Source organism: Heterodontus francisci, chromosome 6 (genome assembly GCF_036365525.1).
Source record: "Heterodontus francisci isolate sHetFra1 chromosome 6, sHetFra1.hap1, whole genome shotgun sequence".
Classification (NCBI taxonomy): domain Eukaryota; kingdom Metazoa; phylum Chordata; class Chondrichthyes; order Heterodontiformes; family Heterodontidae; genus Heterodontus; species Heterodontus francisci.
This window is the reverse complement of record NC_090376.1, coordinates 31,260,405-31,282,935: the sequence shown is the minus strand read 5'-3', so window position 1 is coordinate 31,282,935 and position 22,531 is coordinate 31,260,405. Positions and strand designations below refer to the sequence as shown.

General features: G+C 40.9%; 1 protein-coding gene across 6 annotated transcripts in view; it reads right to left on the bottom strand.

Annotated features, from left to right (window-relative positions):
• tpte (transmembrane phosphatase with tensin homology) overlaps positions 1 to 22,531 on the bottom strand; it is a 104,686-nt gene that overhangs the window by 59,627 nt on the left and 22,528 nt on the right. For all 6 annotated transcript variants that reach the window (XM_068033429.1, XM_068033426.1, XM_068033427.1 and 3 more), the window contains exons 4-9: positions 19,539 to 19,586; positions 17,219 to 17,380; positions 16,122 to 16,241; positions 13,773 to 13,872; positions 4,035 to 4,098; positions 3,628 to 3,692 (exon numbers count right to left, since the gene is read on the bottom strand). In XM_068033429.1, the coding sequence (XP_067889530.1) occupies positions 3,628 to 3,692; positions 4,035 to 4,098; positions 13,773 to 13,872; positions 16,122 to 16,241; positions 17,219 to 17,380; positions 19,539 to 19,586 (559 nt within the window). The remainder of the gene's footprint in view (positions 1 to 3,627; positions 3,693 to 4,034; positions 4,099 to 13,772; positions 13,873 to 16,121; positions 16,242 to 17,218; positions 17,381 to 19,538; positions 19,587 to 22,531) is intronic.

Sequence of the window (22,531 nt, the reverse complement as noted above, 5' to 3'; positions counted from 1 at the left end):
GTTTTCTTTGATCCTATCCGCCAATGACTTCTCGTGTCCTCTCCTTGCTCTTCTTAGCCCTCCCTTTAGATCCTTCCTGGCTAGCTTGTAACTCTCAAGCGCCCTAACTGAGCCTTCACGTCTCATCCTAACATAAGCCGCCCTCTTCCTCTTGACAAGCGCTTCAACTTCTTGAGTAAACCACGGCTCCCTTGCTCGACAACTTCCTCCCTGCCTGACAGGTACATACTTATCAAGGACACGCATTAGCTGCTCCTTGAATAAGCTCCACATTTCGTTTGTGCCCATCCCCTGCAGTTTCCTTCCCCATCCTACACATCCTAAATCTTGCCTAATCGCGTCATAATTTCCTTTCCCCCAGCTATAATTCTTGCCCTGCGGTATATACCTGTCCCTGCCCATCGCTAAGGTAAACCTAACCGAATTGTGATCACTATCGCCAAAGTGCTCACCTACATCTAAATCGAACACCTGGCCGGGTTCATTACCCAGTACCAAATCCAATGTGGCATCGCCCCTGGTTGGCCTGTCCACATACTGTGTCAGAAAACCCTCCTGCACACACTGGACAAAAACAGACCCATCTAAAGTACTCGAACTATAGTATTTCCAGTCAATATTTGGAAAGTTAAAGTCCCCCATAACCACTACCCTGTTACTCTCGCTCCTGTCGAGAATCATCTTCGCTATCCTTTCCTCTACATCTCTGGAACTATTCGGAGGTCTATAGAAAACTCCCAACAGGGTGACCTCTCCTCTCCTGTTTCTAACCTCGGCCCATACTACCTCAGTAGACGAGTCCTCAAACGTCCTTTCTGCCGCTGTAATACTTTCCTTGATTAACAATGCCACACCCCCCCCCCTCTTTTACCCTCTTCTCTGTTCTTTCTGAAACATCTAAATCCCGGAACCTGCAACATCCATTCCTGCCCCTGCTCTACCCATGTCTCCGAAATGGCCACAACATCAGGATCCCAGGTACCAACCCATGCTGCAAGCTCACCCACCTTATTCCGGATGCTCCTGGCGTTGAAGTAGACACACTTTAAACCAAGTTCTTGCTTGCCAGTGCCCTCTTGCGTCCCTGTAACCTTATCCCCTACCTCACTACTCTCAACAGCCTGTACACTGGCACTGCAATTTAGGTTCCCATTCCCCTGCTGATTTAGTTTAAACCCCCCCGAAGAGCACTAACAAATCTCCCCCCCAGGATATTGGTACCCCTCTGGTTCAGGTGAAGACCATCCTGTTTGTAGAGGTCCCACCTACCCCAGAAAGAGCCCCAATTATCCAGGAAACCAAAACCCTCCCTCCTACACCATCCCTGCAGCCACGTGTTCAACTCCTCTCTCTCCCTATTCCTCTCTTCGCTAGCACGTGGCACAGGCAACAACCCAGAGATAACAACTCTGGTTGTTCTCGCTCTAAGCTTCCACCCTAGCTCCCTGAATTTCTGCCTTAAATCCCCATCTCTCTTCCTACCTATGTCGTTGGTGCCTATGTGGACCACGACTTGGGGGTGCTCCCCCTCCCCCTTAAGGATCCCAAAAACACGATCGGAGACATCACGTACCCTGGCACCTGGGAGGCAACACACCAACCGTGAGTCTCTCTCGTTCCCACAGAACCTCCTATCTGTTCCCCTAACTATGGAGTCCCCAATGACTAATGCTCTGCTCCTCTTCCCTTTTCCCTTCTGAGCAACAGGGACAGACTCTGTGCCAGAGACCTGCACCCCATTGCTTACCCCTGGTAAGTCGTCCCCCCCAACAGTATCCAAAACGGTATACCTGTTGTTGAGGGAAACGGCCACAGGGGATCCCTGCACTGCCTGCTGGTTCCCTTTCCTTCCCCTGACGGTAACCCATCTACCTACTTCTTTTACCTGAGGTGTGACTGCCTCCCTATAACTCCTGTCAATAATCCCCTCCGCCTCCCGAATGATCCGAAGTTCATCCAGCTCCAGCTCCAGTTCCCTAACGCGGTCTGCGAGGAGCTGGAGTTGGGTGCACTTCCCGCAGATGCAGTCAGCAGGGACACTCTTGGCGACCCTTACCTCCCACATTCTGCAGGAGGAACATACAACTGCCTTTACCTCCATTCCCACTATTCTAGATTCCCAATAAATCTACTGAAAAACCAAACGAAAAAAAAAGTCAAAACTTGTTCGCTTAGCAATCCGACGGACTGAAGTTTTAAATAAAAAGCTTACCTTATCAACACCCTAGAGTCCTTTTTTTTTTGGTTAGAGGAGGAGGGTGGGTGGGAGACACTACATGTGTAGTGTCTCGGGTACTGCCACTGCCCAAATAAATAGTTTTCCCCTACCCAGCAGTCCCCGGTCCTCCGAAACAAAAAAGGATTAACTTGTAACTTACTGAAATTGACCGCTCAGCTGAAAGTCCGCTCCGCACCCCGTTCTATCAAGGCTGCTCCTCGCAAAAGACAAAGATTTTAAAACTGCCATCTATCTAGTCTGCCCCAACCTTCAGAACATTATGCATCAGCAAGCCACCCCATAGCATCAAAATGTCAGAGAGGAGGATATATGTAATGCTAAAGACAGAATTTCATATTTGCTGTGCCTACAGGTTCTCAAGACAAAAAGAAATTGGATCAAAAATAGCCAGGACTTCCATTGAAAAAATCCCAATGCTCTGACCTGCTGTGAATATATTTATTTTAAGCTAAACTAGTAATTTTGCAACTCATTGATTAATATCTTTGAGATATATTTCAGTTTTTTGGATAAATTTTGCACTGGAAGCATCAGCATTGGAAAACTAGTTAGCCTGGTGTCGCCATTAAGTACTCCTAAATCAGTTATAGTTTACTAGATGCAAAGTAAAAGTTCCCTCTACACTGCCATAAACTAAGAACAGACCTACTCCATACATGGAAATTACTTCCACCTCAACCAACTTATATCAGCAAGACTCCAATTTGACACAATATTGACAAAATTTTTGTGGTAGACAACTGGGCTCAAACTACCCAAACTTATTTTATATAGAGACAATTAACTAATCAAATACTAGTACCTTTGTTAATGGAAATCCTTTTGCATACACATCTGCCATTTATGTATTGTTGTGTATTCTAGTCACACTACTGTTCCTGATCCAACTGAACATAGGCACATAAAATAGATTTAAACTCCAATTTTGGTTTTTCTCCTTCATTTTCCTGTGGCCACTTTATCAATCAGCAAATTCTGTGATATTTGCAAATATCAGTCTCCAAGTAGTTCATGAATAGTATGAACAGCAAGGGATCCAGAAAATATATCTAATTTTTTTTATTTGAACCTCAGTGACAAGTTAATCAAGGCACTCGAACATTATCTCAGGCAACTTGTATATTTCACCATCAGGTCTAGAAACGAAGTAAAAAGAACTATTTTCAACCCTTAAATACAAAAGGGAATGAGCTCAATCAATATTGCATAGAACATTTAATACAGCAAAACGGTTGTCAATGATAGTTTATAGGAGGAAATAACACAGCTGAGCCTGCCATGCAAAACTCGATGGTTAGATATCTCCATTCAGAAATTAATATGGTAAATCATACATTTAAAAGCAGCCAGAAACACATCACAACTTGATTAAGACTCATGTACTGTACCTCAATTGGATTTCTGTAGAGAGATTGCTTCCCGGAGGATGGGAATGACATGGCAATGACTCGATCTGTAAACAGCACACAAGACCATTAGACACCTCAGATAAATAACCCTCAAGTCACCATCACTGTATACCACACTGGATCATGAACATTATTTCAGAGATGTGAGGAGTCACTCAAATTCCATATGATTACTAACTGCAACCAGATCACTGCAGCAAGGCTAGGCTCTTCCCAACCCAAACAGGAGAGACTCGTCACTGGGTTGCTTTTACACATCACAGCTGGCTTCAAACCAACACAAAAGCCTGGAGAAAACCTGACTGCTCCTTAAAGTACAGATGCAGAAAAGGAAACCAAAATTTTCTTTTAGAAAGTAAATGTTTACTAGCAGGACATCTACAAACCAGTAATGTAAGTAAGATCCAAGTCAAATCCATCCTTTTGATAGCGCCTTTTGTTTTCAGATACCTGTTTATAAAATGAGAGTGTTTATCAATCCTCTATTAGCACAGTATTATAATAAATGACATTATACTTATCTTCATAAAAAAAGATGCATTGAAAATACAATGTTCTGATGAAGTGTCAATTTGTCTATTCACTCCACACAGATTCTAACTGACTCAATTTTTCCAGCAGCTTGTTTTTTTGCCTGTTATAGAAAATAAAATTGTTATTCTAATCTAGAATAGTCTCACGAACCCTAGAGCAAGTTAGTGTATCTGAGTTTCTTAAAAAAGTGCACAGTCTTCTGCATTTCCATGAAAGGGAAATTGTCTAAAGTTGGTTACTGGGAGGAATGCAAATGCAGCTAAGAGAAAAAAAAAAGATACTGCAGGATCTGGGTAGAGAATAGATAGCTCCAGTTGAAGAGCCAACATCAATGCAGTTGTAACAAGCCAAATAATCTCCCTTCTATTTGCCACTTGATGACAATCGCAGGCAAGAACACATTGAAACACCCTTTTCCACAATATTGCAATTTACAGGATCTACACTAATATTAGGGACTATTCCAATAAAAAAAAAGTTACCACTGAAACTTTCTACCAAGAAAGTTCTGCTCCAATCCATGAAACAAAGAAAACCTTCACAGTACAAGGTTCATTTCTTTCTTTCCTCCAAGGTCAATATCACTGTCACATCGACCCCACTTGCCATGAATGAGGCATATGAAATTAGTCACATGAACCAGTAATTTGAAACTGTTGCTGGACTGAAGAGATCAGCAGTAGCTGGAAAAATTTGCATTCTATTGCCTAGGAAAACGACAATGGAACTGCTCCCTGATCCAATTAACCCAAATGGATTTTGATCACCAGACACTGAATGTGGAACAAGCCAGCATTCCATTTCCTCCCCCACTGCAGGTGTTTGCTAAGATGAAAAGGAATCCACAAAAACATAGGAGAGTTAAAAAAAAAACTAGTCATATGACTAACGTGCTGGCCCAGGCTTGGTTTTGAACTGCTCATAGAACAGTTGGTGTCAGACTGCAACTGAACTTGAAGAGCCTCCCTCCCTGGCTTGCTATCTCTCTCAAATTTCCAAATCCACTGAGGCCACTTGAACCTCAAAAAAGACTCCAACATCGAAACAAGTTTGAAAGCATGCATTGGGCCCCAACTAAATGGCAAGATTTAACAGCAAAGACTCTACATCACACTAAAAGGACAATAAATGAACACCAGCCATTGCTTCAAACTTTTCCCCTTTATTCTTACTCCTTTTCTGTCACTATCTGCATGTGTGTTTATCACACATGCATTCTAGCATGCTTATTAAAAGACATTTTAATCAAATTAGCGTTTTAAGGTTAATAAACTTACACCTTTCTTGTTTAAATCTAAGAAAACCTGTCTGGTTGATTTCTTTGCCTTACAATTGGAGAGCAGTGAACAAGGATTCACTGAGGGGGGAGCTTAAAAAACAAGGCATTTTAAAAATTAAACCCTGTTATGGTCAAACCAGGCAAAGGCGGAGAGGGAACCCCTAGACCCCCTTTCCCAACTGGTTGTAACATCAACACGGTTCTATGCTGGGACTCGCTGTATCCCATTTGTGAAAAATCTTATGCTATTCACCTTGTTCTTCCCGCCTCACATCTTTGTTATTGGCTTCCCATACCCATGCACCAGGATTCCTGAAGATACCAGTTTCCTTAAAGTGCCAACACATGAATGACTACATTAGTAGCAAGCCCTTTCATACAATTCCTTGCAGGTCTGTTCTTTACTACTACATAATTTCCTCAGAGGTTTACATTATCCACTAGAGGAGTGTCTTCATTCAGTCCATGGAGACAGGCAGGTACTGCAAACACTGCATGATCTGGATTTCACAAGTGAGCCTTTACATTGCTTGTTTATTTTATAATGTATTCTGGGAAATTGAATCAGAGAATGGGTTAACTAAAAAGGAGGCAAATTGGGGAAGGACTACATTGTCAAGGACTAGGTTTCTGAGTTTAGAAAAACAGAAGTATGAGCTGTTTGGTATAAAGTAGTACTGTTGCAAAAAGAAAAAAAAAAAAAGGTTCAATTTTTTACTTACTAAAACCATCCCTCTAGCTGGCAAATGTCACGGAACCATATTTATTTTCTCCTTGGATTAAAACAGTGTGCCTTTAAGATAGGAGAGAAACTTTTGGATTTCTGAGGCAGTGTGCCAGTTGCATGTGTTACTTAGGCCACAGCAGGAGAGAGAGGGAGATCATATGGTATCAGGTTTCAGTTTGACTGTAAAACTGGCAAAAGACTCTCCAGCGAGGCGTGCTACTGAAAAGAGCTGTCTATTCTCTCTCAGCAGAAATTCTACAAGGAGCTACAGGCCTAGTTAATTGTGTATTGTGTAGTGTAATGGGTATTGTGTAATTCGAGAGGAATAATTGTCAATCTAGTGGTGTGATACATCAAGATGGAGAGTGACGTAGTTGATTGAGACAAAAGGTCCTGAATCATAGTAAAGGAAACTACGAAGGTATGAGGCGCGTGTTGGCCACGACAGATTGGGAAACGTTACTTAAAGGGACGACGGTTAATAGGCAATGGCAAACAAAGAGCGCATGGATGAACTGCAGCAATTGTTTATCCCTGTCTGGCACAAAAGTAAAACGGGAAAGGTAGCCAAACCATGGCTTACAAGGGAAATTAGAGATAACATTAGATCCAAGGAAGAGGCATATAAATTTGCCAACAAAAACAGACCTAAGGATTGGGAGCAGTTTAGAATTCAGCAAAGGGGGACCAAGGGATTGATGAAGAAGGGGAAAATAGAGTACGAGAGTAAGCTTGCAGGGAACATAAAAACTGACTGTAAAGGTTTCTATAGATATGCGGAGAAAAAAAGATTAGTGAAGACAAATGTAGGTCCCTTGCAGTCAGAAACAGGGGAATTTATCATGGGGAATAAAGGACTAAATGCATACTTTGGTTCTGTCTTCACAAAAGGAGGACACAAATATCATACCAGAAATGTTGGGGAACACAGGGCTTAGAGAGAGAGGAACTGAAAGAAATCAGTATTAGTAAAGAAATGGTCTTGGGGAAATTGGTGGGATTGAAGGCCGATAAATTCCTTGGGCCTGATGGTATGCATCCCAGAGTACTTAAGGAAGTGGCCCTAGAAACAGTGGATGCATTGGTGGTCATCTTCCAAGATTCTATAGACTCTAGAACAGTTCCTACAGATTGGAGGGTAGCTAATGTAACCCCACTATTTAAAAAGGGAGGTAGAGAGAAAGCAGGGAATTATCGACCAGTCAGCCTGACGTTGGTAGTGGGGAAAATTCTAGAGTCCATTGTCAAAGATTTTATAGCAGAGCATTTGGAGAACCGTGGTAGAATCGGACAGAGTCAGCATGGATTTACGAAAGGGAAATCATGCTGGACAAATCTACTAGAATTCTTTGTGGATGTAACTAGTTAAGTTGATGATGGGGAGCCAGTGGACGTGGTTTATTTGGACTTTCAGAAGGCTTTCGACAAAGTCCCACATAAGAGATTAGTGTGTAAAATTAAAGCGCATAGGATTGGGGTAGTGTAGAAAATTGGTTGGCAGACAGGAAACAAAGAACAAACAAAGAACAGTACAGCAAAGGAACAAGCCATTCGGCCCTCCAAGCCTGCGCCGATCTTGATGCCTGCCGAAACTAACACCTTCTGCACTTACGGGGCCCATATCCCTCTATTCCCTTCCTATTCATATATTTGTCAAGATGTCTCTTAAACGTCACTATCGTATCTGCTTCCACCACCTCCCCTGGCAGCAAGTTCCAGGCACTCACCACCCTCTGTGTAACAAAACATGCCTCGCACATTCCCTCTAAACTTTGCCCCTCGCACCTTAAACCTATGTCCCCTAGTAACTGACTCTTCCACCCTGGGAAAAAGTTTCTGACTATCCACTCTGTCCATGCCGCTCATAACTTTGTAAACCTCTATCATGTCGCCCCTCCACCTCCGTCGTTCCAGTGAAAACAATCTGAGTTTTTCCAACCTCTCCTCATAGCTAATGCCCTCCAGACCAGGCAACATCCTGGTAAACCTCCTCTGTACCCTCGCCAAAGCCTCCACGTCCTTCTGATAGTGTGGCGACCAGAATTGCACGCAATATTCTAAGTGTGGCCTAACTAAGGTGCTGTACAGCTGCAACAGGACTTGCCAATTTTTATACTCTATGCCCCAACCGATGAAGGCAAGCATGCCTTCTTGACTACCTTATCCACCTGCGTTGCCACTTTCAGTGACCTGTGGACCTGTACGCCCAGATCTCGCTGCCTGTCAATACTCCCAAGGGTTCTGCCATTTACTGTATACCTCCCACCTGCATTAGACCTTCCAAAATGAATTACCTCACATTTGTCCGGATTAAACTCCATCTGCCATTTCTCCGCCCAAGTCTCCAACCGATCTATATCCTCTGACAATCCTCATCATTATCCGCAACTCCACCAACCTTTGTGTCGTCCGCAAACTTACTAATCAGACCAGCTACATTTTCCTCCAAATCATTTATATATACTACAAACAGCAAAAGGTCCCAGCACTGATCCCTGCGGAACACCACTAGTCACATCCCTCCATTCAGAAAAACACCCATCCACTGTTACCCTCTGTCTTCTGTGACAGAGCCAGTTCTGTATCCATCTTGCCAGCTCACCTCTGATCCCATGTGACTTCACCTTTTGCACCAGTCTGCCATGCAGGACCTTGTCAAAGGCTTTACTAGAGTCCATATAGACAACATCCACTGCCCTTCCCTCATCAATCATCTTCGTCACTTCCTCAAAAATCTCAATCAAATTAGTAAAACACGACCTCCCCTTCACAAATCCATGCTGTCTCTCGCTAATAAGTTTGTTTGTTTCCAAATGGGAGTAAATCCTATCCCAAAGAATCCTCTCTAATAGTTTCCCTACCACTGACGTGAAGCTCACCGGCCTATAATTTCCTGGATTATCCTTGCCACCCTTCTTAAACCAAGGAACAACATTGGCTATTCTCCAGTCCTCTGGGACCTCACCTGTAAAGATTTCTGTCAAGGCCCCAGCAATTTCTTCCCTTGCCTCCCTCAGTATTCTAGGGTAGATCCCATCAGGCCCTGGGGACTTATCTACCTTAATGCTTTGCAAGCCACCCAACACCTCCTCCTTTTTGATAATGAGATGACAGACTATCTACACGCCCTTCCCTAGGCTTATCATCGACCGTCCTTCTCCTTGGTGACTACTGATGCAAAGTACTCATTTAGCACCTCAGCCATTTCTTCTGGCTCCACGCATAGATTTCCATCTCTGTCCTCGAGTGGGCCAACCCTTTCCCTGGTTACCCTCTTTCTCTTTATATATGTATAAAAAGCCTTGGGATTTTCCTTAATCCCGTTTACCATAGGGATAAATGGGTCTTTTTCCAAATGGCAGGCAGTGACTAGTGGGGTACTGCAGGGATTGGTGCTCGGACCCCAGCTATTCACAATATACATTAATGATTTAGATGAGGGAACTAAATGCAATATCTCCAAATTTGCAGATGACACAAAGCTGGGTTGAAGGGTGCAGAGGCTTCAGGGTGATTTGGACACGTTGAGCGAGTGGGCTAATGCATGGCAGATGCAGTATAATGTGGATAAATGTGAGGTTATCCACTTTGGTAGCAAAAACAGGAAGGCAGATTATCTGAACAGCTCTAAACAGAGAGGGAAATATGCAGCAAGACCTGGGTGTTCTCGTACACCAGTCGCTGAAGGTAAGCATGCAGGTCCAACAGGTGGTGAAAAAAGCAAATGGTTTGTTGGCCTCATAGCGAGAGGATTCAAGTACAGGAGCAGGGATGTCATGCTGCAATTATACAGGCCTTGGTGAGGCCACACCTGGAATGTTGTATGCAATTTTGGTCTCCTTATCGGAGGAAGGATGTTCTTGCTATAGAGGGAGTGCAGCGAAGGTTTGCCAGACGGATTCCTGAGATAGCGGGACAGACATATGAGGAGAGGTTGAGTCGGTTAGGATTATATTCGCTGGACTTCAGAAGAGCGAGGGGGGGGATCTCTTGACAGGGTAGATACAGGAAGGATGTTCCCGATGGTGGGGGAGTCCAGAACCAGGGGCCATAATCCAAGGATACAGGGTAAACCTTTCAGGACTGAGATGAGGAGAAATTACTTCACCCAGAGACTGGTGAACCTGTGGAATTCACTACCACAGAAAGCAGTTGAGGCCAAAACATTGTATGTTTTCAAGAAGGAGTTAGCTATAGCTCTTGGGGTGAAAGGGGTCAAAGGGCATGGAGCGAAAGCAGGAACAGGCTACGGAGTTGGATGATCAGCCATGATCATAATGAATGGCGAAGCAGGCTCGAAGGGCCGAATGGCCCACACCTGCTCCTATTTTCTATGTTTCCATGTTTCTAATTGCCTAAGCGGGAAAAAGAAAAAAAAGCCTTTTTTTTTTGAAGAGACCATTTGTATTGCTGAAGGTGGCTAACACCTTTTCTTTACTTCCAAGCCAGGAAGTATTTGGTTCAAGATTGTATTTTCTGGAATTTGCCAGTGGTTTTAATGCCTGCTGCAGACAAAGTGTTTTGAATGCCTATTAAGAACAGACACTTTCATCAAATCTGCATGGAGACTTCAAGTAGCATTTGATTATTTCCATATTAGAATCCCTCATCCATCAGGAACATAACCCACAAAGTCTTTCTTTATTTATTTATTCTCAAGAAACAGCTAGTTTTTTTTTAAAACATCCTTTCGTAAAAGAAACCAGTGATTTTTGAATGTATGTATGTGAACATACTAGGAGCAGGAGTAGGCCACTCAACCCCTCGAACCTGCTCCTCCATTCAATAAGCTCATGGCTGAACTGATTTTGCCACATTACCACCTACCCCCGATAACCATTACCCCCTTGCTCATCAAGAATCTATCTACCTCTGCCTTAAACATATTCAAAGACTCTGCTTCCACTGCCTTTTGAAGGAGAATTCCAAAGACTCAGGACCGTCTGAGAAAAAAAAATGTCTCATCTGTCTTCAATGGGCAACCCCTTTTTAAAAAAAAAAGTGACCCCTAGTTCTAGATTCTCCGAGGGGAAACATCCTTTCCACATCTACCCTCTCAAGACCCCTCAGGATCTTATATGTTTCAATTAAGTCGCCTCTTACTCTAAATTCCAACAGATACAAGCCTAGCCTGTCCAATCTTTCCTCATAAGATAATCCGCTCATTCTAGGCATCAGTCTAGTAAACCTTCGTTGAACTGCTTCCAACGCATTTACGTCCTTCCTTAAATAAGGAGACCAATACTGTACACAGTACTCCAGATGTGGTCTTACCAATGCCCTGTATAGCTGAAGCACAACCTCCCTATTTTTGTATTCCATTCCCCTCGTGATAAATGATAACATTCTATTAGCTTTCCTAATTACTTGCTGTACCTGCATACTAGCCTTTTGCAATTCATGCACTAGGACACCCAGATCCCTCTGCATCTCAGAGCTCCACAATCTCTCACCATTTAGATAATATGCTTCTTTGTTATTCTTCCTGCCAAAATGGACAACTTCGCATTTCCCACATCATACTCCATCTGCCAGATTTTTGCCCACCCGCTTAACCTATTTATATCCTCATGTCCTCTTCACAACCTACTTTCCTACCTAGCTTTGTCTCATCGGCAAATTTAGCAACCATACCTTTGGTACAATTTCTATAAACTACTTAGATGAAGGTAACAAGTTAAGGCCCCCACACAGATCCCTGCAGCACACACTCGTTACATCTTGCCAACCAGAAAAATGACCCATTTATGCCTACTGTTTCCTGTTAGCAAGCCAATATGTTATCCCCTACACCATGAACTTTTATTTTCTGCAATAACCTTTGATGAGGCACCTTATCAAATGCCTTCTGAAAATTTAAGTACAATACATCCATCAGTTCCCCTTCATCCACAGCACATGTAACTCCCTCAAAAGGACTCCAATAAATTGGTTAAACAGGATTTTCGTTTAACTAAACCATGTTGACTCTGCCGAATTACCTTCAATTTTTTTTTTTTTTTTAAGTGCCCTGCTATAACATCTTTAATGATAGCTTCTAACATTTTTCCCAAGACAAATGTTATGCTAACTGGCCTGTAGTTTCCTGCTTTCTGTCTTCCTCCCTTTTTGAATAAATGAGTTACACTGGAAAATAGCAAATGTAACTGACATCAACTATCTCACTAGCCACTTCTTTTAACATCCTAGGATAAGGTACATCAGGACCCGGGGACTTGTCAGACCACAGCTCCAATAATTTGTTCAGCATCACTTCCCTGGTGATTGTAATTTTCTTGAGTTCCTCCCTCCCTTCCATTTCCTGACTTACAGCCAATTTTGGGATGTTACTTGTATCCTCTATAGTGAAGACCATGAATGGGGAAGTTAGGTTAAAATAAAATGTTACAGTCATTAAACATTATTAAGATAAAACTATGTCTCAGATTTAGTTTTAATAAATAGTTAATTTGTTGTCTAAAGATACCTGGTTTGGTCTGTTTTATTCTGGGTGTTACTGGAGTGTTTAATTTGGTTGCTTTCCAGCTGGATGGGAAAACATTAACATGTGGCGACCTATGGAGTGATGGGACTGAATTGACAGTGCATTGCTCCCACCTCAGACGTTACACAGAATATTGTTAATTTCAATAATTGCAGTGTGGTTAACTTGGAGTAAATAAAACAATTTTAAAAGCACCAGCCGACATCCAATGACACAGTCACAACCACCCAGAACTATAATGGAAAGTCAAAGTAACAGCCATTACACAAACACTCCACCCTCAAACAGTAGAATTATGTATTACAATAGGCAATTTGTTGTATGAACAGTATACGGAAGGTCACAGCTTAATACAACTGGTCTTCCAGGGCCTCTACTCTGCAGCACTAAAGTTTTATTTTCCTAATTGTTTAGACCAATGGAAGGTCTAACTTCCTAAACAAGTTGAGGGAGGAAACCAAACAATGCACTTTCAAATACTGTGAAGAACATAGGTCAGAAGAGTAACAATTAAATGTAACAAAAGCAAAAACTGTCTAATTCCATCTCTAATATTCCCCACTGCCACCCACCTGCTGCTGAAGCCACCTTCATGCTTATCTCAGCTCTCTTGGTCAGCCTCTATGCTCCACTCTCCATAAATTTCAGGTCGTCCAAAACTTTGCAGCCCATATTCTTTCTTGTACTAAATGCCACTTCCTGCATTCTTGTTAGTTGACAGTGGCTCTTGCCTTGTCCTATAACTTTTATATTCATCATTTAAAGAATTTATCCTTCAGTTTCAATCTAACTTTATAACAGTGAACTCTTATTAGTTAACATGACATTTCAGATTAGTTGAGGTGTCTTTCCAAAAAACTTCATTTCATAGCACAACTTAATCATTGCAATGTGCATACTTTCTGTGCTGTAACCATTCTATGATTCTATAATTTATCAAGAAATGGATTGCAAATTACATTACCACACCATTCACAGCCCAGTTAGGCAGCTAACCTATCAGAAGTTTGTGTACACTATTCTTAAACTGACTTCAAAAAAAATTGCATTGCGTGAATCTCCTGCTATTTTGGATAAAATGTTTGTAGTGATAAACTCACCATTCTTCTGGTGGCCTTTTCAAGATGTTTTTTCTGTGAGGCAAGCCTAAAAATTCTAACCAAGATGACAACTCGAAGCACTCGAAAGACAGTCACCACCCTGAGAAACAAAGTTTATTAGTGGAATTATCCATTCTTTTAGAAATCTAAACTGCCCTTCTGCAATAAAAGAATCTGAATTATCAGCAGAAAAAAATTCTGTTGTGCTTTGCTACAAAACATAAGTTTAAAGCAAGATTGTCTAAACATCATCCAGATTTTTATACTGTACAATTTAAGGATTTCAAATACCTGGCATAGATACACTTAAGTGACTAAGTTCCTTGCAATTGGTCAAATCATCAAATACCATGTTCTTAGCTGGGATCACCGAATTACATAGCAATATCAATACTCCTTGGAAAATAAGTGTCTGAATGGGGTAGAGGAGCAGAGGAATCTGGGAGAAAGATACACAAATCACTAAAAAGTAGTGATGCAAATTAATAAGGCCATTAAAAAAAAACAATGCATTGGGATTAATTTCTAGAAAGACAGAATTGAAAAGCAGAAGTTATGCTAAATTTATATAGAATCTTATTTGGAATACTGCGAACAGTTCTGGTCTCCAAATTACAAAAAAGGATATAGAGGCAGTGGAGAATTTGCAAAAGAGATTTACTAGAATGACACCAAGACTTAGATGTTGCACCTATCAGGAAAGATTGAACAGGCTGGGGATCTTTTCTCTTGAAAAGAGGAGGTAACCCAATAGACATCTTTAAGATTATAAAAAGGGTTTGATAGGGTAGATATAGAGAAGATATCTCAATTTGTCGGAGAGGCAGTAGGGAATTCAGGAAGAACTTCTTTACCAAAAGAGTGGAACTCACTATGAAGAGCAGTTGAGGCAAATAGCAGAGATGCATTTAAAAAGGAAAGCTAGATAAAACAAGAGGGAACAACAAAATGAGAGACATGCTGATGGGGGTGGGGGGGAAAATGGTGGAAGGCAGCTCGTGTGGAGCATAAAACAGCAGTATGCACCTGTTGGGCCGAATGGCCTGTCCCTATGCTGCAAGACTACACACAAAAGTATGGTTAGCTCCAATAAAAAAAAAAGTCAGGAGGCAGCTGAAGTTTAAGTGATTAAAAATTTAAAAAAATTTAAAAATCAGCAGTCAGATTTAAGTACTATAAGTTGGGTTTTATCCCATTTATTGACACCGACTCCCCATTTATCAGGTGTTAATCAACACTGGCTGTAACATTTATTCTGGTTTTCTGCATTTAATTTGGGGAACTTGCTGTCCGACACAATATCCTCCCTAATCAGGAACTCAAAGTCAGGAAAAGTTCAAAGAAGTGCTCCACGAGTCCATATAACAGCAAGTTGATGCTCTAATTCATCAGGGTATAACTTAACTATGAAGAATGCATTTCAGGAACAATTCCTTTGCCATTAAGCTGCTTTACAAATATTTCCTCATCTTGAAAGCTTTTCACTCCCTTTATTGTAATGTCAATATTTATATAGTCAGCCCTTTATTAGCAGACTTCCCTTGCTTTTATTTTGTTAAAAAAAAAGGCACAGTTGATGGCCTGAGGTGAGAGAGAGTGCCATGTGCTCAAACTGCATTCCAGACTTTTACCACTAAGCTAGGCTGGCACTCCAGTGTGCCATATTGAAGGAGTGCTTGATTGTCAGAAGTGTTGCCTTATAGCAGACACATTAAACTAAAGCATCTGTTTGTTTTTATGATTCAGGCAGATTTTTTAAAATATTCCAGACACCATTATTTAAAATCCTGCAAAATCACACTATTTTGTTGGGTCCTGCTGTATACAAAAATGGCTGCCACAATTCATACCAGTCATATATCTATCAAAATTTCCAGGAAACACTAAACTCATACAAAACATCTTAATGTGGAGTCATAAGTTGACAATGAAATTTTGGACACTAGCTTGTGAACCTTTCTAACACCATCGACCTCCAATTTCCATTTCATAAATGCTTTTGCTGTCCTTCCCCCACCACCACCCCCCCAACAATCCATTTGTTCATTTTTAAACTTTCCCCAGTTTGTAACTGATAGCACTGGGGTGTGGCATCAGCCTGCAGTTCAAAAGTGAGAACACAGAATTAACAGACAACAGAATTATCTATAGATGATTCTGCTGTTTCAATTACACTTTGTTCCAATTCAGCTCCCATTTAGATCAATGCTTTCTATTTAAAGCTTTGTGATTAAAACATAAAAATTCTACTGATCAAAATGTACAAAATACATTGCCTTTAACATTCTGCAAGGTTCTACATTAGTTGCCTATATTACAACTTATGAATTTTATTGTACATCACTATACCTGGGAATGAGAGTTGCTCCACTCAAATCAGAAAAGGCATATACCATTGTAATAACCTGGGTAACAACCACAATAACGGCGTCCAAAATGTTAAGCTTGGAACGAAAATATACACGGAACCTGCAACGTAGATTGACTATGTAAATCACTACAGTTCTAGATTTGTAAATTTCAATTTCATGGCTAAAGTACTTTTCATTGCAGTTTATGCCGTGTGTAAAGTGGCGATTCCTTCCTCTTTGCTATCCCTTCCAAAGCTGACTTCGGTGTATATATTCAGTTCAAATCAACAAAAAATTTGCAGATTCTCCATCCCACTCTGAACACAGTCTTCTACCTCCTACACTGCTCCAATGAAGCTCAACACAAGTGAGGAATACCATCTCATCTTTCGATTAAGCACTTTACAGCGTTCCAATATCAACATTGAATTCAGTAACTTCAGATCATAACCACCACTCCTATGCTAGTAATGATCCTGCTGTAACCAACAGTGAAAAGTAGGTTGTACTCCAAAATCACTTCATACAACAAATGGGGAGTGAATGAATGATAAACTACAATGAATGAATATCCTACTGATGATGCTTGCACCTGAAATTGCTCGGAAGATAGGCAATAGATGATTTAAGATATACCTTCACTGGAAGTCAGTGCTGAAAACTGCTAAGTGAAAGCCTTAAAATAGATTCCAAGGGACTTTTGTTATTGGGCCACAGCTTAAGGAGAATTGACTTTCACTTTACCTAATAGCCACTAGAAAACTAATTTACAATGAATCACACACCATCTTCATCTAGCAATACATTCCTTTGGTACAGATCATCAATAATGTGCTATCTGCAACAACATGGAATGCCATGAAATCTAGATTTGATTGAGGGATGCAGCAGCTTTATAATAAGGTCACGTAATCTTTTTGGAAATGGATTTTGTCCAACAGCCTTGAGGAATAGAGATTTATTTCAAATAGTTGCACTTTTTTCTCCTCTTTCCCTTAATCCCAACATTTGGACACAAGGGGGATTACTCAATATAAACCGAAAACAAAACATTAAATATTAACATACTGATCTCATCTTTAAAAAAGTTCTTACCCTTCAACAAAGATTCGAAGGAGAACATCAATAACGAAGAAGAAGGATATAGCCAATGATACTCCTACAATTCCATGCCTAAAGGGCTGACTTTTATTTGTAGTTGACAAGTCCACAATTACAAGAACAACATCAACAATTATAAGAACGATACCAAAAATCCTGCAAACAGAAAAACAAAATGTGAATTGGTCAGGTTCCAATTTTCTTACCACAAAAGCTTGCAGATTCTACCGAGAAGAGTAATTGAATAGTGGCGTCTGCAGGGAAGTGGGATTAAAGCAGTTAGCTCCTTATCTGAAGGCACAGTGGGCTAGGTGGCCTCCTTCTGTGCTTCAATTCCTATGGTTCTATGAATTAAACAAAGCAATTGATAAAAACTGCCCCATGTTCAAATTACATTTTCTGCAACTTGATCAGTCAAAACTTCATAAAGGCTGCATGCAACAGTAGGCAACAGAACAGGATAGGAAATTAATGAAACAAATTCACATTTAATGAATGAAGCCCACGACTGAATGTCATTAATATCTGTGAGGCAGCAACACTGCTGCTTAATAAAACCTAGCACAAGACTGCCAGAGATAAAAATCGACTATTCACAGCAGGATACCATACTATTTCAGCTTCAGTTCAAGAATAAATATAATAAGGATGTTTCTTATATTATAAAAAAAAGTCCACACAAAATGTTTTGATATCTACAAGGGACCAATGTATTGCACACCAAATGGAATATTCTTAAAATTGGGTGGAAAAAAAAGAGAGATTAGTAGTTTAGTATACAATCACAGTTGTGGCAGTTGTATAATGCAGACACTTTGATAGTAGCCCACACTTCAAATCGTTGCTAATGCCAGAAGATTAGCTTCACAGTGAAGTTCTAGGCTTCTTTGCCCAAGTTTACAATGAAAAACACTATCTCTACAATTTAGCTGTTGGAATTAGTTACAGCAAGTCTGGAGTAAATTGCTGTTTTCAATAGTAGAGATTACTGATTTTACAATGTGGAAATTGCTCAACTGATATGCACAATGAAACTATTTGGATCCATTTACTGCATATTCTACATGTTAAAATACTACCCCTCCTCCCCATCATGTCCTAAATTCACTGATATCCTATGCCACAAGTTAATTCCACCCCTACTCCAGTTTCCTATCTCTCATTCAAGTTTAGGAATTGCCTGATTAGCAGTTTGATATGTTGGAAAGCAAGCTTCAATTTCAGAATTTTGTTAAAGATAAATCTTCTTCCACTCCATACCATCCATCTCCACATCTGTGCTGCTGAAACACTTATCCATGCCTTTGTTACCTGCAGTCTCAGCTATTCCAATGCTCTTCTGTTCAGCCTCCCACCTTCGATAAGTTTGAGCTAATTCAAAACTCTGCTGCTTGTATCCGAACGCATCAAGTCCCATTCACCCATCAAGCAAATGCTCCAAGTCCATAAACTCCCTCAATTTTAAAATTCTCATCCTGGTGCTCAAATCCCTCCATGGCCTTGCCCCTCCCCATTTCTGTAACCTCTTCCAGCCTTACAACTCTACCTCCCCCCAACCTCACAGCTCTTCCAACCCTGGCCTCTTGTGCATCCCCGGTTTATACCGCACTACCATTGGCGGTCAGCTATCCAGACCCCAAGCTCTGGAATTCCCTCCCTAAACCTCTACTTCTCTCTCCTCCTTTTAAGTCATTTCTTAAAGCCTACCTTTTTTGACCAAGCTTTTGGTTACTGATCATAAAATCTCTACATGGCCGACTGCCATTTTTTTTTTCTGAATATGCTTCTGTGAAGCGCCTTGACAAGTTTTTAACCACGCTAAAAAGGTGCTGTTGCAGAAGCACCAAAATTAGATGAAAATGATCCCATCTGACTGTTTGCAAGGCGAAGAGCACTTCACTTCTTTGTATTTTAGAGTAATTGTCACAAAAGGTGATGTTCTACAGCATCATTTACCATCTTACAAATGAGAAGCATCTAGATTAAAGTGACAAACCACAAAAATGCACTGCAAGGGACATACAGCAACATCAAACCATGTTGAGGAAGGATCTTCAATACATGGTGATTCTAAAACAATTGAAAAAGGTTAATTGAACACAGTTATACTAAAAGTAATTATAGTGACATGTTGAGAAACACTGAAGATTTTAAACTGTAGATCATTTCTATAGGATCAAAATCAGCTATATACACAAACTGGGCTATTTAAAAAAAACTTCGATAGTTTTATTTTAAATACAGATTAATATGCAGACAGGTACTTTTCACTTCAAAAACACATTACAAAGCGAAGAGAGGGTGGCCTACTTACCGAAACCAGAAGGACATTACATAAGGTGCAATTATTTTCTTGATCTGGCTGCAACAAAAAGGATACAAATAATGGAAGTTAATGTATTTAAATGTAGATTGTGTTGCAGTTATTGCAAAACAATAATTTTGGAGGTAGTTAACTGCACAATACATAGTGGTGGGTGGGGGGGGGGGGGGGCGGTGTGGTGGGTGGTGGTGGGAAGGAAGCGAGAGCGCACAGCAAAGAGGGAAGGTTGGACGGAGGCAAAACAGGTCGCAGGAAATAGAAAAATAGTAAGTGAAAATAGATGACAAATGAAGCAAAGGCAAACATCAAATAGGATCAGAATGCAGAATATTGTTAAAAAGACAAGGTTAAGGGCACACTATCTGAATGCACGCAGCATTTGCAACAAGGTAGATGATTTAAAGGCACAAGTTAGGAAATTAGAGGTGCATGTAGTATGGATAATACAGTAATAATGGTGACTTCAATTTACATATAAACTGGGTAAACCTAATCAGCACGAATGCTGTGGAGGATGTATTCTTGGAGTGCTTACATGGGTTTCTAGAGCAGTAATTGAAAAACCAACTAGGGATTGGGCTACTGTAGAATGATTATGCAATGAGAAAAGGCTGATTAATAACCTGCTATAAAAAAGGAGCCTTTGGGAAATAGTGACCATAATGTGAAAACTATAATTCTGAAACTAGGGTTTTAAATCTAGCCAAAAGGAAACCACGAAGGTATGAAGGCTAAGTTGGTTATAGTGAATTGGGGAAATACAAAGATTTGACAATAGACGGGCAATGGTTAGTATTTAAAGTAGTATTACATGTTCTGTCACAAGTATATATTCCTCCAAGACACAAAAAACCAACAGTAAAGCTGAATCAACTGTGGTTGACGAAAGTTAAAGATTATATTAGATCAAAGGAAGTGGCTGAAAAGGTTGCCAGAAAGTGATGAGGTGCCATATCAAAAGGTTATTGCGAAAAATAAAAGCTCTTGTGTAGGGGGTAACATTGGCATGGATAGAAGGTTGGCTAGCCAACAGGAAACAGTAAGCATAAATGGGTCATTTTCTGGTTGCACGATGCAACGAGTAATGTGCCACAGGGATCAGTGCTGGGGCCTCAACATCTTACAATTTATATAAATGACTTGAATGAAGGGACTGAAGGTATGGTTGCTAAATTTGCTGATGACACAAAGATAGGTAGGGAAGTAGGTTGTGAAGAGGACATAAGGAGACTACAAAGGGATATAGATGTGTTAAGTGAGTGGGCAAAGATCTGGAAAATGGAGTATAATGTGGGAAAGTGTAAATTGTCCATTTTGGCAGGAAGAATAAAAAATAAGCATTTATCTAAATGGTGAGAGATTGCAGAGCTCTGAGATGCAGAGGGATCTGGGTGTCCTAGTACATGAGTCACAAAAGGTAAACCAGGTACAGCACGTAATTAGGAAAGCTAATAGAATATCATATACTAAAGAGGGGAATTGAATACAAAAGGAGATTATGCTTCAGTTATACAGGGCATTGGTGAGACATCTGAAGTACTGTGCACAGTATTGGTCTCCTTATTTAAAGGATGTAAATGCATTGGAAGCAGTTCAGAGAAGGTTTACTAGACTAATACCTGGAATTGCTGGATTGACTATGGAGGAAAGGCTGGGCTTGTATCTGCTGGAGTTTAGAAGAGCAAGAGGTAACTTGATTGAAACATACAAGATTCTGAAGGCTCTTGACAGAGTGGATGTGGAAAGGAGGTTTCCTCTTGTGGGAGAATCTAGAACTAGGGTCACTGTTTAAAAATAAGGGGTCGCCCAGTTAAGACATAGATGAGGAGAACTTTTTTCTGAGGGTCATGAGTCTTTAGAACTCTCTTCCTCAAAAAGGTGGTTGAAGCAGATTCTTTGAGTTTTTTTTAGGGTGAGGTAGATAGATTCTTGTTAAGCATGGGGTGAAAGCTTATCGGAGGTAGGTAGGAAGGAATGTGCAGTAAGCAGTTTAGCCATGAACTTATTGAATGGCAAAGCGGGCTCGAGGGACCAAGTGGCCTACTCCTGCCCCTAATTCACAAGTGCGTACGTAGCCGGAGGATTGTAATATTTCTAAATTTGCTGATGACACAAAACTAGGTGGGAATGCAAGTTGTGAGCATGTAGCAAGGAGGCTTCAAGGGTACTTGGACAGGCTAAATGAATGGGCAAGAACATGGCAGATGGAATATACTGTGAATAAGTACGAGGTTATCCACTTTGGTACAAAAAACAAAGGTCAGAGGTTTTCTTAAATGGTGGGAGGTTGAGAAGTTTTGATGTCCAAAGAAACCTGGGTGTCCTTGTTCATGAGTCACTAAAAGCTAGCATGCAGGAGCAGCAAGCAATTAGGAAGGCAAATGGTATGTTGGCCTTTATTGCAAGGGGATTTGAGTACAGGAGCAAAAAAAGGTATCCTGTTGCAATTGGAGAGCCTTGGTGAGATCATACCTGGAGTATTTTGTAGAATTTTGGTCTCCTTATCCAAAGGATATACTTGCCAAATAGGGAGTGCAATAGAGGTTCACCAGACTAAACCCTGGGACGGCTGGGTTGTCTTATGAGGAAAGATTGAGGAAACTAGGCCTGTATCCTTGAGATTTTTTAAGAATGAGAGGTGATCTCGTTGAAACTTACAAAATTCTTACAAAGTGGATGTAGATAGGATGTTTCTCCCGGCTGGTGAGCCTAGGACCAAGGGACACAGTCTCAGAATAAGGGACAAGCCATTTAAAAAATGAAGAGGAGGAATTTCTTCATTCAGGATGGTGAATCTGTGGAAGCTTCTACCCCAGAGTGCTGCAGAAGCTCGATCACTGAGCATGCTCAAAACAGAAAATCGATAGCTGTCTAGATACTAAAAGACATCAAGGGATATGGGGACAATGCAGGAAAGTGCTGTTGAAGTAGATGATCAGCCATGATCTAACTGAATGGTGGAGCAGGCTCGACAGGCTAAATGA